Here is a 14,713-nt window from a genome sequence, read left to right as displayed (position 1 = left end):
GATTTTGTATATGTATATTTCTGAAATACATACATTAACTTAGACAGTTACCTCTGATAACAGATCACTCTAAATTGTAATGTAGACATATGCATTTTCTGTAAAGCTGCTTTGAAATGATGTGTATTGTGAAAAGCGCTATACAAATAAATGTAAATTGAATTTAAGAAACGGCAAACATATTTTGGTGGGACAGAAAAAATGTTTGAAAAATGCCAAAACGGGTCTTGAACATTTCCCTCCATCCCTTGCGACGTGTAAGTGGCGTCTACTCTTCTGAAGTCCCTTCTGCTCTGCCTCAAAGTCATTTCTCTGGAAACGGCTTTTTAAGAGCCACTCAAAGAAGCTTTTCAAGTCACTGCAATATTTTCCCAGACTGCTCATTTCCTAAACCACACTGTTTACAAATGAACACAGCATAAATCTTCGGGAAAAAACTGCGGTATGGAGGACACCGTGGAAAATGATCTATAAAAAGAGCTACAAGAGGCTGCTGGCAATTAAAACAATTTTATTTATGAACAGGCATGAGTGTGTTTGGAAACAGTGAAAAGCGACCGCCTCCCGAATACCTTAAACCTCAGTGCATGCCGCAAGATAGAAACCCATGTGCACATTTAAGGACACAAGGACAAATTCACTAAATAGTTACTTTTGCATGCAGTATTTCAGTGCAAAAACCTGCATCTTATTCAAATAAGAAATGTTCAATGCTGCACACATGATCATTTATATTACACTTTTAAAAATAAAGGTTCCACAATGGGGTTTTCTATGGAAGCTATATAGATATAAAATAATAAACACAATTCTGAGAAAAAAATTCAGAATTGCAAGATGAAGAACTTAGTGTGAAGAACATTTTAATAATGTGAAGAACCTTTTGTACAATGAAAAGGTTTCAAGGATGTTAAAGGTTCTTCTTGGAATCATCAATGCCTTTATAAAACCTTTATTTTTAAGAGTGAAAGTTATTTGAGATACTTTTTAAAGTTTTTTTTTTCCTGATTTTTGCCTTTATTATGATATGATAGTATAGAATAGACAGGAAGCGAGGCGGGAGAGAGAGAGAGGGGGACGGGATCGGGAAAGGTCCGCGAGCCGGGACTCGAACTCGGGTCGCACAAAAAGCAACAGCGCTACAGGTCGACGCGCTGCCCACAAGGCTATTGGCGCCAATGTTATTTTATATCCTTAAATACAGAACAAGAGATTCTGTAGCGTACTCTAGTCTCAATGGCACCTAGAGTAAAAAAACACTTCCTCGTCCGGGAAACACATTCGTATGGGTCTCGCTCCTGTAGCATATGAGCCCTCCATGAGAATCACAGAAGCTCAAATGGCTCCAGGACTGAAGGCTAAGGGCACATGGATGAGATTACATCGATTACACTGATGGGCACACCAGTGGTTTCAGCTTTCCCAGGATGCATTAGGAGCCTTTGGGATTTTTGAAAATCTATTATAATGCTGCAGAGAGAGATCCTTTTGTGGGTGTACTTTCTAATTTCTCAATAGTTTCTTCTAAATAACAATGGACCAGAACAAAATGAAGATGTTTGCTTAAATCTGCTGCTCAAATTTAGCAAAAATGCCAATATTTTCAGTAATGTCCCTTTGATTAGACGCATTGTGGATGTTTCTAATCAAGGTTTTGGAGTAACTTTTGCTTAATCCTAATTTTGTTTTGTAGGTCTCCATCAATATGTGTATTTGCATCAAATGTCAGAAAAAACACAAATTTTCTCATAATTTACATCCCCTTTTCTCACAGGGAATATACTTTTCTCACAGTGTCTGAATTTTTTGCAGTGTACTTTGTATTTCTCCTATGGAATGTTAGGAGAAACATCTGGGACAAACTTGATTTACTTAAACGAAACATACCTAAGAACTGCTGAGCCATAAAAGGCTTGTGGGATTGTGTTTTGCCAGGGTGAGCATATAAAAATATAAGCATATAAGAGCACCGAACATCAGGGGTTTTCATCTGCACTTGCAACTCTGGCCACTTTGCTGACACAGATCTGGAGGCAAGAGAAGATCAGCAGAGGTTAGATGTGAGCTCCATGGAGCGCTGGGTATAATTACAAGAGAATTCAGGCCTCTAAAAACGCCGAGAGGAACAATCGGCCACCATAAATCAGAACGATGATTCAGCTTGGTCATGAATAAAACCGTGAGGCTTCAGCTCCATGAAGCTCTCTCCTGCAGATCTTGTCATCAAAGATTAATTAGAGCAGTCTGCAGGACTCCAGCGGATTCTCATGGACACTCACAGTGCAGAGATACAGTAAAATAACCTGTAATATGGAGGCAAAATATTCCATGTAAACACAAAATGGACAGTTCTGCTCCTGAATGCAGATACACTTAAATACACTAAAATAATAACAGTTATGACGCAAGTTCACCTAGCTAATGTGAATGTCACTGCACATCCTCATAAAGGCAGGCTATTAAGTCAACATTAAATCAGCAGTGATTTTTAGTTGATTTAACTGTATCTGTAAAAAAAATATATAATAATATATATATAAAATTATATATACACTACCATTCGAAAGTTTGGGGTAGGTAAGATTTTTTTTGTTTTTGGAAGAAGTCTATTGCTCACCAAGGCTGCATCCATCAATCCATCCATCCATCCATCCATCCATCCATCCATCCATCTACCCACCCTTCCATCCATCCATCCAATCATCCATCCATCCATCCATCCATCCATCCAATCATCCATCCATCCATCCACCCTTCCATCCATACAGCCATCACTCCATCCATCCATCCATCCACCCACCCAACAATCCATTCATCCAATCATCCATCCATCCATATACTCACCCATCCACCCTTCCATCTATAAACCCATCAATCCATCCAACCACCCACCCACCCATCCATCCATCCATCCATCCATTCATCCATCCATGCATCCGTCCATCCATCCATCCATCCATCCACCCATCCATCCATCCATCCATCAAATCAATTATTAGTGAATTAGACATAGAGGACGAGTCTCAGGGGATCTTCTGCAGTCTAGTCTATATATGCACATTTCAAACACAAATCTTTTCACACAGTAAAGGCCTAGAATAACCTCTTTTTGAAATGTGTGTCTGTGCTCCATGGCCTCTCTACAAGGCTTTCAGGCTTTCTGAATTAAGCACAACAAAGTGGAGCAGGAAGCAGCCAGAGAGTCGGACTGGGCTTTGAGAAACAGGCCAGGGATTTCACAGGCCAGCACGTGCACAGCAGCTAAAAGCTCGGCCTGAAAAATTGATAGGCTCTATGATTCACATCGCATGAGCTGGTGTTTGGAGCTGCACATCTCAGCCAGACCTGATTTCCCGTTCCAGGTGAAATGCTGCTATATTGAGCATGACACTGAGCAGGCGGCTTTCTAAACTTTAAAGCACCAAATAAAACAGCACACCGGATCTCACTACGAACATTCATTTCTCATATGTCTGGTTGGTATTCTCAGTGTTGAGTTTGTTTAAAATTTTGCCCCAAAAAGGAAGAAAATATGTCTATTTCAAAATGATCCCCGCTCACACGTATCCGCAAAAACAACTAAAACGCTGTATTATTCATGCCAGGCCAGTAGTTGGCGATGTCACTTTGTAAGGAAACACTGCACCCCTATAGACTGAACACGTAATACGCATGCACATTATATCACCGTATTAACAAATTCGCATTTTTGTTGTTTATACGGAGACGATAACGGTATCGTTTTCAAAAACTTGCACTCTAAAAAAGTTTTCAGACCCCCAAAATGTCAGTGTCGTGTAAAACCTTGTGAAAAATAAATATTAAGTTTAAATATAATATTTATATCAGTAAGTCTAAAGCGATATGTCAGTAAATATGTTAATGGGTTTTTAGTATACTTAGTATGAAACAAATGTATTTTAAATACATTTTGGTATAGGTTTTTTTCACTAGGGAATGAACGGCCAAACGCATAAAAAGTGTTCCGTTTATAGTTGAAAATGTCGTGCAAACGGCCCCTAATTGAGTAGATAAGAATCAAAAATGTCATGTGACTTTGACTCCAGTCATGTGACTGAATCATTTGCTCAAAGAACAAAATATTAGAACAATATCACCGCAAATCATCTTATTATTATTATTAACTATATTAGAATAAACCTTTAACTTTTGAAACTAAAAACATAAATAAATTTAAATAAATTTAAATAAAATTACAAGTGCACTTAACTAAATCTAAAAATTAAATTAAAACTAAACATTTAAAAATAAAAGCTAATTCAAACATCTGTCAACGATGACTATAGTAAACAAGAAATACATTTAATTTAATAAAAAACCCACAGTCATGTCCCCAGTGGAAACAACACGCATTTCTATTTTGTGCCAATTTCCCTGTAAATAACAATTTTGTTCTCTCGAACACATTGAACCGAAGCGCTGCTTTAGGTACAAATTGTTTTTGTGATATTCAGATTTTCTGCATAAATTTAATTCACAATTCGGGTGTAAACATGATATATGACAAATGAACATACTGTACCATATCTTGAGAATAACTCAAATGATATAAACAATAATTTATTTTATTTTTCTAATTTTAGAAAAAGCATTTTAACACTGACAAATTTTGTGCACACATCAGCTTAATGCAAGAACAAAAACAAAATATATTGCCAAATTTCAGACCAATGGTCTGTGTTTGTGACCTCTTTTTTGCAAGCAGAAATTCTGCAAGTGGAAGGAAGCTAAAAGACATCACAGACAAGCAGAAGACACAACACACCCCATGAGACATGACAGAGTGCTACGGCCCCTGGCAGCCAGCCTAACTTATTAAAGACACACTACTGACCACCTGCCATGTGCAGGCTGAGCACGAGCCGTCTGAAGAGCTGTGTTCATTTCTTTGGGCATGTGATCTACCTGCACGCCACCATTCAGACTTGAGCCAGTATAGCCAGTGCCAGCCAATGAGTCGGTTAGCGGGTGAGCGTGGGCTGCAGACGGCAAAGAAATACTCTGACCTCAGGATAAACAGTGGCATTTTTAAAAGTGTTTCTATCAGACGTTCACTGACACAAATAGATTAGATAAATGTGCCGACACTGGAGGATACACTCACGCTGCTCAATTACAGCAAACCATGAAAACTCTGGACAGACAGATTATGGCAGAAAACAAAAGTCTTTGCAGAGATTATGTGAATCATAACAGTAGTTTATAGTGTTGTAAAGAGAAATCATAAATCTGTAAAAGAACTGCTGTTTTATTTTTATTTATTTTTAAGAGAATTAATAATGCATTCCCTTAAAAAGTCTTGTGATGATACCATGGTAAAATGAAGGTGTCAGATGCCAATACTACAGGACTTTGATATATACCACGTTGCTGAATTATCATCATATTCAGGGCTTGACATTAACTTTTATTAATACACATTTCTTAATATTAAGCCTAAAATGTGTTTTAATATCATTATTAGTAAGGATAGTATGATCTCTGTATAATATCAGTCTTTAAATGCAAGATATTTAAAGTGTACCTAAAGTATACTTGCAATATTCCATTTTAGCACAGTCAAGTATACTTAATTATATCTTAAGTTGGACTTCAGCTCTACTTCTGTACAATTAAAGTGCATTTAGTACAAAATTAGTTGTTCCAATTTAGCATACCAAAAGTACAATTGCAGGGTATTTATATTAAGTACGTAAATATGTAAATGTATTGTACATAGCACAAAATAAATGTATTTCAAATACATTTATTTTTATATTATATTATACATTTCTTTTTCACTAGGGACCACATACATAAAATTCAGTACCATGGTATATATCAAAGTACCATGGTATTTGCATCTGATGCCATCACTTTACCATGGTACTACCAGAGTACTATAAGTAAGTATTGTGTTTGAGACAGAAGAGTTGAGAATATGTGTAACATCAGTAGTGTGATACGCTTCAGACTGCAGCACCTGGGAATATAAAATCATCGAGAGCGCTAACTGAAATGAAATATTTATGAGCAACATGGACAATTTTATATTGTTTTACCAAATGTAACAAATGCACCAGCAACCTGCCATTTTAAATAAAACAATCATAATCCAACAACCTTCAACCACAACACAAACATATTCAAGTACATCAACAAAAAGACATGGTATTACTATGATATAATGTTAAAATGCCATCATTTTGGACATGTACTATAGTAATGTCATAGTATTTTGATATATACCATGGTACTAAATGATTATCATATACATGCAGTCAAATAAAACCATGGCATTAAAATGATAAATGTCCAAAAAAATGAAATTATGGTTGCACTTTATTTTACAGTACATGCACCTACGTGTACCTACCTAAGAAAGTACTGGGTAATATAAGGTAACTACATGGGTTAAGGTTAGGTTTAGGGATAGGTTCAGGGTTAGTACATAGTTATTAACCAGTTATTGCAATTACTATAATAAGTACATAGAATGGAACAGGACTTAGTATTCAAAAGTTCATAGTATTAAACAGGACAGTAAAATAAAGTGCTGCTGAAATTACCACAAGTAATACCAGGTAATACCATGTTACTTTTGTGTGTATGCCAAATAAAACAATCATAATGCAACAGCACAGAACGATTCAAACTTCAAGCAGTCTGATATTCATTAATCACACACTCGGCTGAAATAAAAAGCTGCAAACAGTTGGAGAACTTTTGTCACTTCAGAAGAACAGCAACAGAAAGAAAGAGAGAGAGGTGTAAAACAGAAGATCTCAATTATTCGGTGGTCCTCGGTCCTGCACTGACCCAATTTACACTTTGAGAAACAGGTTGTTTAAACAAAAGTTGTTAGGTTGTTAGAGCTGATGCTAGAAAAGTACTCTCTGTAAGGGGTTGAGAAAAACATACAGACAGCAAAAGGAAAAGAAAGGACGCTGAGTTAGAGACAAACACGAGGACAGACGTGACTGGACTCCTACCTGTCTGGCTGAGCTGTGAGGCGCTGCGACTCTTTCGACTCAACCCCACGACTGCCGCCATCTTGGCACCGATGCTGGAGCGCCGTTTCTTGACATCGGTTCCCACCAGGCTCACGGCCGTGTCTGACTGGCTGCCGTCGGTCTTCTCCAGACTGCACATGTCCCCGCCGATGCTGGTGCTCTTGGTCATGGTGCCCCCGTCCGCCGTTCCCATTTGCCTGTTTTTCATTTTGGATGTAAATTCACTGTCAGTGGCGGCCCATGGAGGAGAGACATGAAGGAGGAGCAGCAGAGGGGTAGAGTAGAGGATGGATGAATGGATGGATGGATGGACGATGGAGAAGAGAAAGTAGAGAGTTAGGTAAGTGGAGGGAGAAGGGGAGCGGAGATTCAGGTCATAGGTTAAAGGTTAAAGGGTTTAGGCCTCCAATCAGCTCAGGGTACTTCACAGTAAACTTTTGGCATATGTTCTGGGTGTTGAGTTTTAGTGGTAAAACAAGTATAAATGAAGTGATGAACGGCATCTTCAACTACTACAGCGTGTCTATCTACAATGGTAAACAACTGTCGCAAGTTCTCTCACATTAAAGCAAACATACTGCAGTTAATGTATTGTAAAAAGAGACTTCCAAGGTCTTAGACCATAAAGATAGTTCACCCTAAAAGGAAATTAAAGTCATAATTTACTCAACCTGGTGTTGTTCTAATACCGTATGCCCTTCTTTCTTTTACGGACCACACAAGAAGATTTTTTTTTTTTAAATGTCCTCGCGCTCATCCACATAATGGCATTGAATAGCAACCAGCATCAAGCTTTTTAAAAAAGACGCAAAAGTATCAGAAATAGATCCCATGCGACACGTGCCGTATATTCCAAGTGTTCTGGGGGTTGTGTGAAATCAAGATTAACAAAAACACGACATGAAATACAACGCCTAGAAATCCCCAAAAAGTACACGTGTACTTTTTTCACTCAGGCCATATTAAAATGCATTTTGGTCAATTGGATCACAAGTAGATGAAGGAGACACATTCCGGTTTACACCTGGTGTTTTAAGCCATCTCTTTTGTCCACTTTCAACCACTTCTGTCCTGATTTCTTCAAGGGGAGGGTCTATGTGCGGATAAATGTATGTTTTTTTCAGATCTTTCGATGTAATGGACAAAAAAAGCTTGCACAATTTACATATGAACGTGCGCGGAGACGACAGAAAAACATATGGAGAGCAGCAGCTTTCGTTTCTGCTCTGACAGCCGCAAGACCAGCCGAACGCTGTGAGTGCGTGTTAGAAATCAGGAATGGTGAAAGAACATTGTGCTTGGTAAGTTTTTCGTCTTCAAACCAAACTTGGGTCCTCAGCCAACAAAATTCAAATCCCGTCTGGCTAGTGCGCTTCCCATAAAGTTTACACATTAAGTCAGTAGACGGAGAGTAGGCGTCTTTTGTGGCTGTTCGAACACATTCGACCACATGAGTGTTTACGCTACGAAAGCAATCCGGTCGAATGCGTTTTCGACAACCTCTGGAAGTGGTCGGAAGTGGACAAGCTTAAAACGTTTTAGACCCCATTTACACCTGTATTTAGCATCGTCCACTTGTGATCCGATAGACCAAAGGGGCAAGACGGGGTGAACATTCTTTGATACTTTGATAGTGCGAGCGGGACAATTAAAAAAAGAAAAATCTCCTTTTGTGGTCCATAAAAAAAAAAAAGAAGTGCATACGGCATTAGAATAAGACCAGAGTGAGTAAATTATGACTTAATTTTTATTTTAGGGCTGAATTATCCCTTCAAACGTCAAAGATTACACCAAGAATACACAAGAAACTACTAGTTAAAAGTTCTAGATCAGGTTGCACCTTGGTTACCATTATGTTCCACATATTCCAACATATGCTGTTGATCCTGGAACAATATCCTGTCTGAAAACATAGACCTAATAGCTCTAACTTAAATCAGAGGGAAATGACAGGTGAATAACACTGATGTAGAAGCACCTAGCCCTGGTTGTAAACCTAAACTTGACATAAACTGTAAACTTGTCCCTCAAATCTGATTGGTTGATTGGAATGTACTTGATGTTCACCATGGTGGTCTACATACTATTCATACTACTTTGGCAATATTCTGCACAAAAACTGCAAAAGTTCTATTCTCATGAGTATTTTTATATTGTTTTCTAGTTAAAATATCTAAAACAAGATAAACTGGCTTGAGAATCAACATTGTTCAGCATTGTTTTCAGAGAACGTATGTGCAGTGTTACTTCTAATGTATTAATGTAAATGGACTTTCAGTAGGATACGCTACTCACTCCTAACCCTAACCAAGTTTGATGACTAATAAAATAACAATAAACTGAAAAGAGTGATTTATACATTACTATATTGAATGTTTCAATTAAATGGCAGCTATGAATTATACAATGGTTATCAGGAGTGCTACACAAGAGTCTGATGTTAGCATGTCTAACTAAGCAGTACTCGTGGAATAATGAGCATTAAAAATAAATAAAGTAGCACACGCACATATAGGAGAAAAACAGTCCATTTACTAAACAATTTGATGAAACTATTTGTATACATTTTCCATGGTGAAAAAAATATATATCTAGAGTTGCTTCCTCCACCATCTTGAATAAACTTGTGGTAATGCATCATGGGACTGATGGGAGCACGCTTATAACGCCTTAAAATGCTGTCTAGCACCTCACATTCAGCAGTTAATGCATGCTGCTCTATATTCCACACATGCTGGTCTATTTTTCTTTCTCCATGACAAAAAAAAGAAAAAAAGACACGTGTAAAAAGATTAAATTAGCGTCTCGCGCTGCTGTGAACGAACCGCGAAGCAAAGAGACAAATGACTTCCTGGACAAAGGAACCTAATGAAATCTTAATGATTACAAATGTGCTTAAATGATACACGTGCGGCCATAGAGAGGTCTACTCTTCTTCTTCATCAATAGAATTAGGGCCACAGACACATGCAATGGAAATCAATGAGCTCTGACAACATGTTCTTCAATTACTACAATTAGCCTTTTCGAAATGCAGCCCTTCCCTACAGCTTTGCTCAAATACAGCCATGTCACATCAAGCTGTCTGTCATCTGCTAATCTTGGATCCTGAAAAATTTAGGACTGATATATCGCATGAGAAAGAGTGGAAAACACTGCCAGTATCAATAGACTATCACTACACTCTACAGCAGTGAACTCGCATTTAATGAAAAGTGTATACTTATAAGAAACACAGAAGATAGCAAACTTTGAGAAATAGAGTTTAAATTTAAGTTGTAAAAGTTTTTAATTGAATATTTACATTTTATTTAAAATAATGAAAATGATTTTTAAATCTCCCACTTAACATTAATCTAGCACAAAAAACCCCCCCATTATATTACACTTAATTTTAACATGTACTGTCCCTTTCGAGTGCCATGGGCAAAGCATGCTGGGAAATAAAAAATCCCAGCCCAGTTTCAGTTAAACTTAAGTTCGTCTAAATTAAAAAAAATAATTTCATAAAACTCAAAACAATGGAAATTCAGTTTACTTAAAATATATAAGTTCTGTGAACTTGAAAGAAAAAGAAAGTGCTAAATACTCATAAAAGTTCATTTGTCTAAACTAATTAGTTTCATTTAAGTTTGTCCTACTCAAATCAATTAAGCGTTAGGGTTTCAGTGTAGTTTTAGTGAACAATAACAACACTGGTGTTTACACAGAAACACAATAAGAAACTGCACAGATTGACGCAAGAAAATATTCTATGTGAAACGCCCCCCCCCCCCAAAAGTGCTCTAAAATGATTTAGGAGTCGATTAATAGCACAATGCACGTACTTCTAGCATTCTCAAAGCTGCCAGCAGCTGGTTTGGTGTAAACTACTGTCATTACACAGCAACTCTCAGAAAAAAAGGTACAAAAGCTGTCACTGTGGTGGTACCTTTTCAAAAGGTACACCTTTGTACCTAAAGAGTGCATTTAAGTCCCTCAAATGTACATATTGGTACCAAAAGTGTACATATTAGTACCTAAATGGTACATATTAGATCCCTTTTGAAGGGTAATGTCCCAGTGACAGCTTTTGTACCTTTTTTTCTGAGAGTGAATAAGAACTGAATGAATTGTGTTTCTGTCCCTATTGTAGCGATATAAGTGTCTGAGGGAAATCACAGCCCAACACAACTGTTTCAGAGTTAATCACAGCCCTAAAGAGATACTGTTCCATAGACTGATTGATTGGACGGGATGCTGGCAGACACTATTTATCATGCAGACAGTTTCCTCCAGCAGTGCGCACGTGAGATCTCACAGAGAGATGTGTCAGACCGCCGCAGGGGTTCAGATGGCCATTACCTCCCTCTCATCAACGTAATGAGAAAGGGTCATAGAGCCGCTCTGACAGACATAAAACCCAGGTGGAGATTAATGCCGGACATCAACATACAAATCCTTCATGCTGCTGTATGACAGAGACACATCTATCTTTCTGGATTATGTCTCACCGCCTGATTGACAGACAGTCAGGGAATTATCTCTGCAAAAGTTTGCGAACAAATTCACAAAGACAACAAGAAGCACATTTTGTGGTTATATATACTACATGGTTATATGGATAAAGAAGGTCTAATCTGTAGTTTGAAAACCTGACCACAGGTCAAAAACACCAAAATCTAAGAAAGTCAAAGTCTCCCAAAGGCCCATTCACTCCAAGGACGATAACTATAAAGCTGTAATAACACCACAGCTGTAATGATAACGGCACAAAGAAACAATATCGTTGGAATCACTTTCAGAACGATTTTATCCAGCTGATGAACGATAAAAACATAGACAACCAATCAGAATCCATCCTGCTGTAACGAGCTCAAGCATTTAAAGTGACAGACGAGCATGAGCTTAGAATAAACAGGATGCTAATATAGTTATCGTTATATTTATTGTCCTTGGTGTGAATGGGCCTTAACAGTGTCTTCTCAAAGGTGAACATCCTTCCAGATATAAAATGTCAAGTCTTCTTTAATGATCATTCTTGCTCCAGACAAATAGCTTGCTTCAGAAAGCAACCTTTATTAATCATATAGAGAGTTTCTAGAAGCAGACCAGATTAAAACACAGGGCCTGAAGCCTTTTTCTTTGTAAATGTCATGAAATATAAAATGATGGCATGAATTTTTTTTTTACTTCACTCATCCAAACTGGACTAACAGTACATTTTCCATAAAAATATGAAATTAAAATGGCATGAAAAATAATCACATCTCAAAACTCCATAATAATAATAATTTGAGTCTTGAGCATAACAAATATTTGAGCATTCGAACATAACTCAAACATGCTAAAATATGAAACTATTATTACAATCAACAACAACAATAAAAATCATCTCAAAAAATATTTTGAGTCTTGAACATAACTCAGAACATGCTAAAATATAAAACTTATAATTAATATGAAAAACAATAGTAATATTAATCTGGAATTATTATTAATAAATAATATTGCATTATATAGTCAGAGATAGCAGTTAAACTGGACTGCAGGTGATGAGTGAAGTTTTTTTCTCTGAACTATTGCACACAAAAGTGGCCTAACTTTTTTGATGATTAACTTTATTGAGGTGTGTGTAAAATGTGTGCGGTAGTGCTGCCACTGTGAGAGAGATTCCACTATCTGACAAACACACAAGACCCAAAAGAGATCAATGTGTGTGTAAGAGCAGAGCCGGTTCTAGACATTAGGAGGCCCTAGGCAAAATTCATGTTGGAGGCCCCCCACCCCCAATAAAAAAACACTTGAAACAAATATGATTCCTAACCTTTTTATTTATACAACATTTAATTTTAAAAGCAGTATATTTTTACTTACACAGTACATAAGTTTGGACACATTACTATTTTTAATGTTTTTGAAAGAAGTCTCTTATGCTCATCAAGCCTGGATTTATTTGATCAAAAAAACAGAAAAATAATAAAGTGAAATATTATTAAAATTTAAAATAATGGTTTTCTATTTTACTATACTTTATATTTCTGTGATGCAAAGCTGAATTTAGTGCCACGTGATCATTCTGATTTATTATCAAATGTTAGAAATGGTGCTTAATATTTATTTTATAACCTGTGATACTTTTTTTCAGGATTTTTGATTATTAAAGAGTTGTTTTAAAAAAGTCTTCACTATCACTTTTTATATATTTAACACATATATTTTTTTTTCTGTATTTTTGATCAAATAAATGCAGGCTTGTAGAGCATAATAATAAACTCCTTTCAAAAACATTAAAAATAGTAATGGGTCCAGACTTTTACCGGTACTGTACATATTAATCAAACTTTATCTACGGTAATCTCTTTTTTGTTTAATGAAGATGTTATTGTTGTTGTTGTTATTTTGCTGTTTTATTCAATTTATTCACAGTTCCAGAATCCCACTTCAGTAGATGAGCATAAGTGCTTTATATATTGCATTGCTACCTTAAATATGCTATACACAAATCAAGTGGAAGAGAAAGACACGATCGCTACTGAGCAGAAAAAAATATATAAAGTGAAATTATTGGCGTAATGTCAGGAATCTAATCATCAGCAGAATTTAGAAGATAGACCCATATATATGAGATCCTTTAGACTATTTGAAACATTTAAAAATGTTGTAGTGTGTTGGCTTTTTAACTTAGAATACAGACGTCTTGTCTTTTAATTTTGTAGCTTTTTTACTAGTCAGCTCCCGACGCGATGTTATTCATTGTACGCGCAAATTCAAAGCGTCGCGTCTGGGCACGTTAATGACGCTCGCGCTCTTTTAAACTCGTAATAAAGCGGTGAATGATTTTTCCAGAAATGACGCTGATCTACAGTACAAGTTTATATTTAGAATACATTGCAATCACTCCAAAATAGATGACGACAACTCTCACACCTGCATTATGAGCTGTGCTTCTTTGTGTGCTTATTAGGCTTTAGCCTCGCAGCATCTGATGGATGCGTTCGTTACACATACTTTCAGAAGCCGGCACACATTAATTGGTTTAACTGCAGTAATGTAACAGTCTATGGTTAAGATAAACATCGTCACTATTTATAGTGAATTAATAAATATTGAAATAAATTGTAGATAGGACATTTGTACTTTTTTTTTTTTTTTTTTGTCCCTCTGTCTGGGCCCCATCCCGCCAATCGGGCCCTAGGCACGTGCCTAGTTTGCCTTTGCGTTAATCCGGCTCTGTGTAAGAGTTTGGGCCCTATCTTACACCCGGCGCAATGCAGTGCCAAGCGCGACGCAAGTGTTTTTTGCTAGTTTCAGCCTGACGCAGTTATCATTTTCACGTCCTGCGCCAAGTTGTTCAAATAGCAAATGCATCTGCTCCCATTGTGCGCCCATGGGCGTGCTGGTCTGAAAACGAGGTGCGTTCTGGCGCATTGTTGGTGCGTTGCTATTTTGAAGCAACAGAAATAGACTGCGCCATTGACCAACTGAAACCTGGTCTAAAGTCAATGGCGCAATATTTTTTTGGGTTATTTAAAGAGCGCGTTAGTAATGTGCGCCTATAGGCGTACACTCTGCTTATGGCGCGAGCTCAACTGGCATTTAAAGGGAATGGGAGATGAGACTCTGATTGGTTTAACGCATGTAAATCTCAAGACACACCCATTACTCATTAAGAGAATAGGGACAACCCTTTTAGACCACAACCATTTCTCCCGTCAATA

At 37.1% G+C, this 14,713-nt stretch overlaps 1 protein-coding gene across 7 annotated transcripts in view; it reads right to left on the bottom strand.

Moving 5' to 3' along the window:
* rims2a (regulating synaptic membrane exocytosis 2a) overlaps positions 1–14,713 on the bottom strand; it is a gene marked incomplete at its 5' end in the record, with an annotated part of 182,173 nt that overhangs the window by 20,230 nt on the left and 147,230 nt on the right. For 4 of the 7 annotated variants that reach the window (XM_081389341.1, XM_081389343.1, XM_081389345.1 and 1 more), the window contains one exon: positions 6,993–7,237. In XM_081389341.1, the coding sequence (XP_081245467.1) occupies positions 6,993–7,237 (245 nt within the window). The remainder of the gene's footprint in view (positions 1–6,992; positions 7,238–14,713) is intronic. The other 3 variants (XM_081389342.1, XM_081389347.1, XM_081389344.1) reach the window with 1 other exon arrangement.

Source organism: Scardinius erythrophthalmus, assembly GCF_964197995.2.
Source record: "Scardinius erythrophthalmus genome assembly, chromosome: 16".
In the NCBI taxonomy this organism is placed as follows: domain Eukaryota; kingdom Metazoa; phylum Chordata; class Actinopteri; order Cypriniformes; family Leuciscidae; genus Scardinius; species Scardinius erythrophthalmus.
Note: the sequence above shows the minus strand (reverse complement) of the source record. Positions and strands in the feature narration are given on the sequence as shown.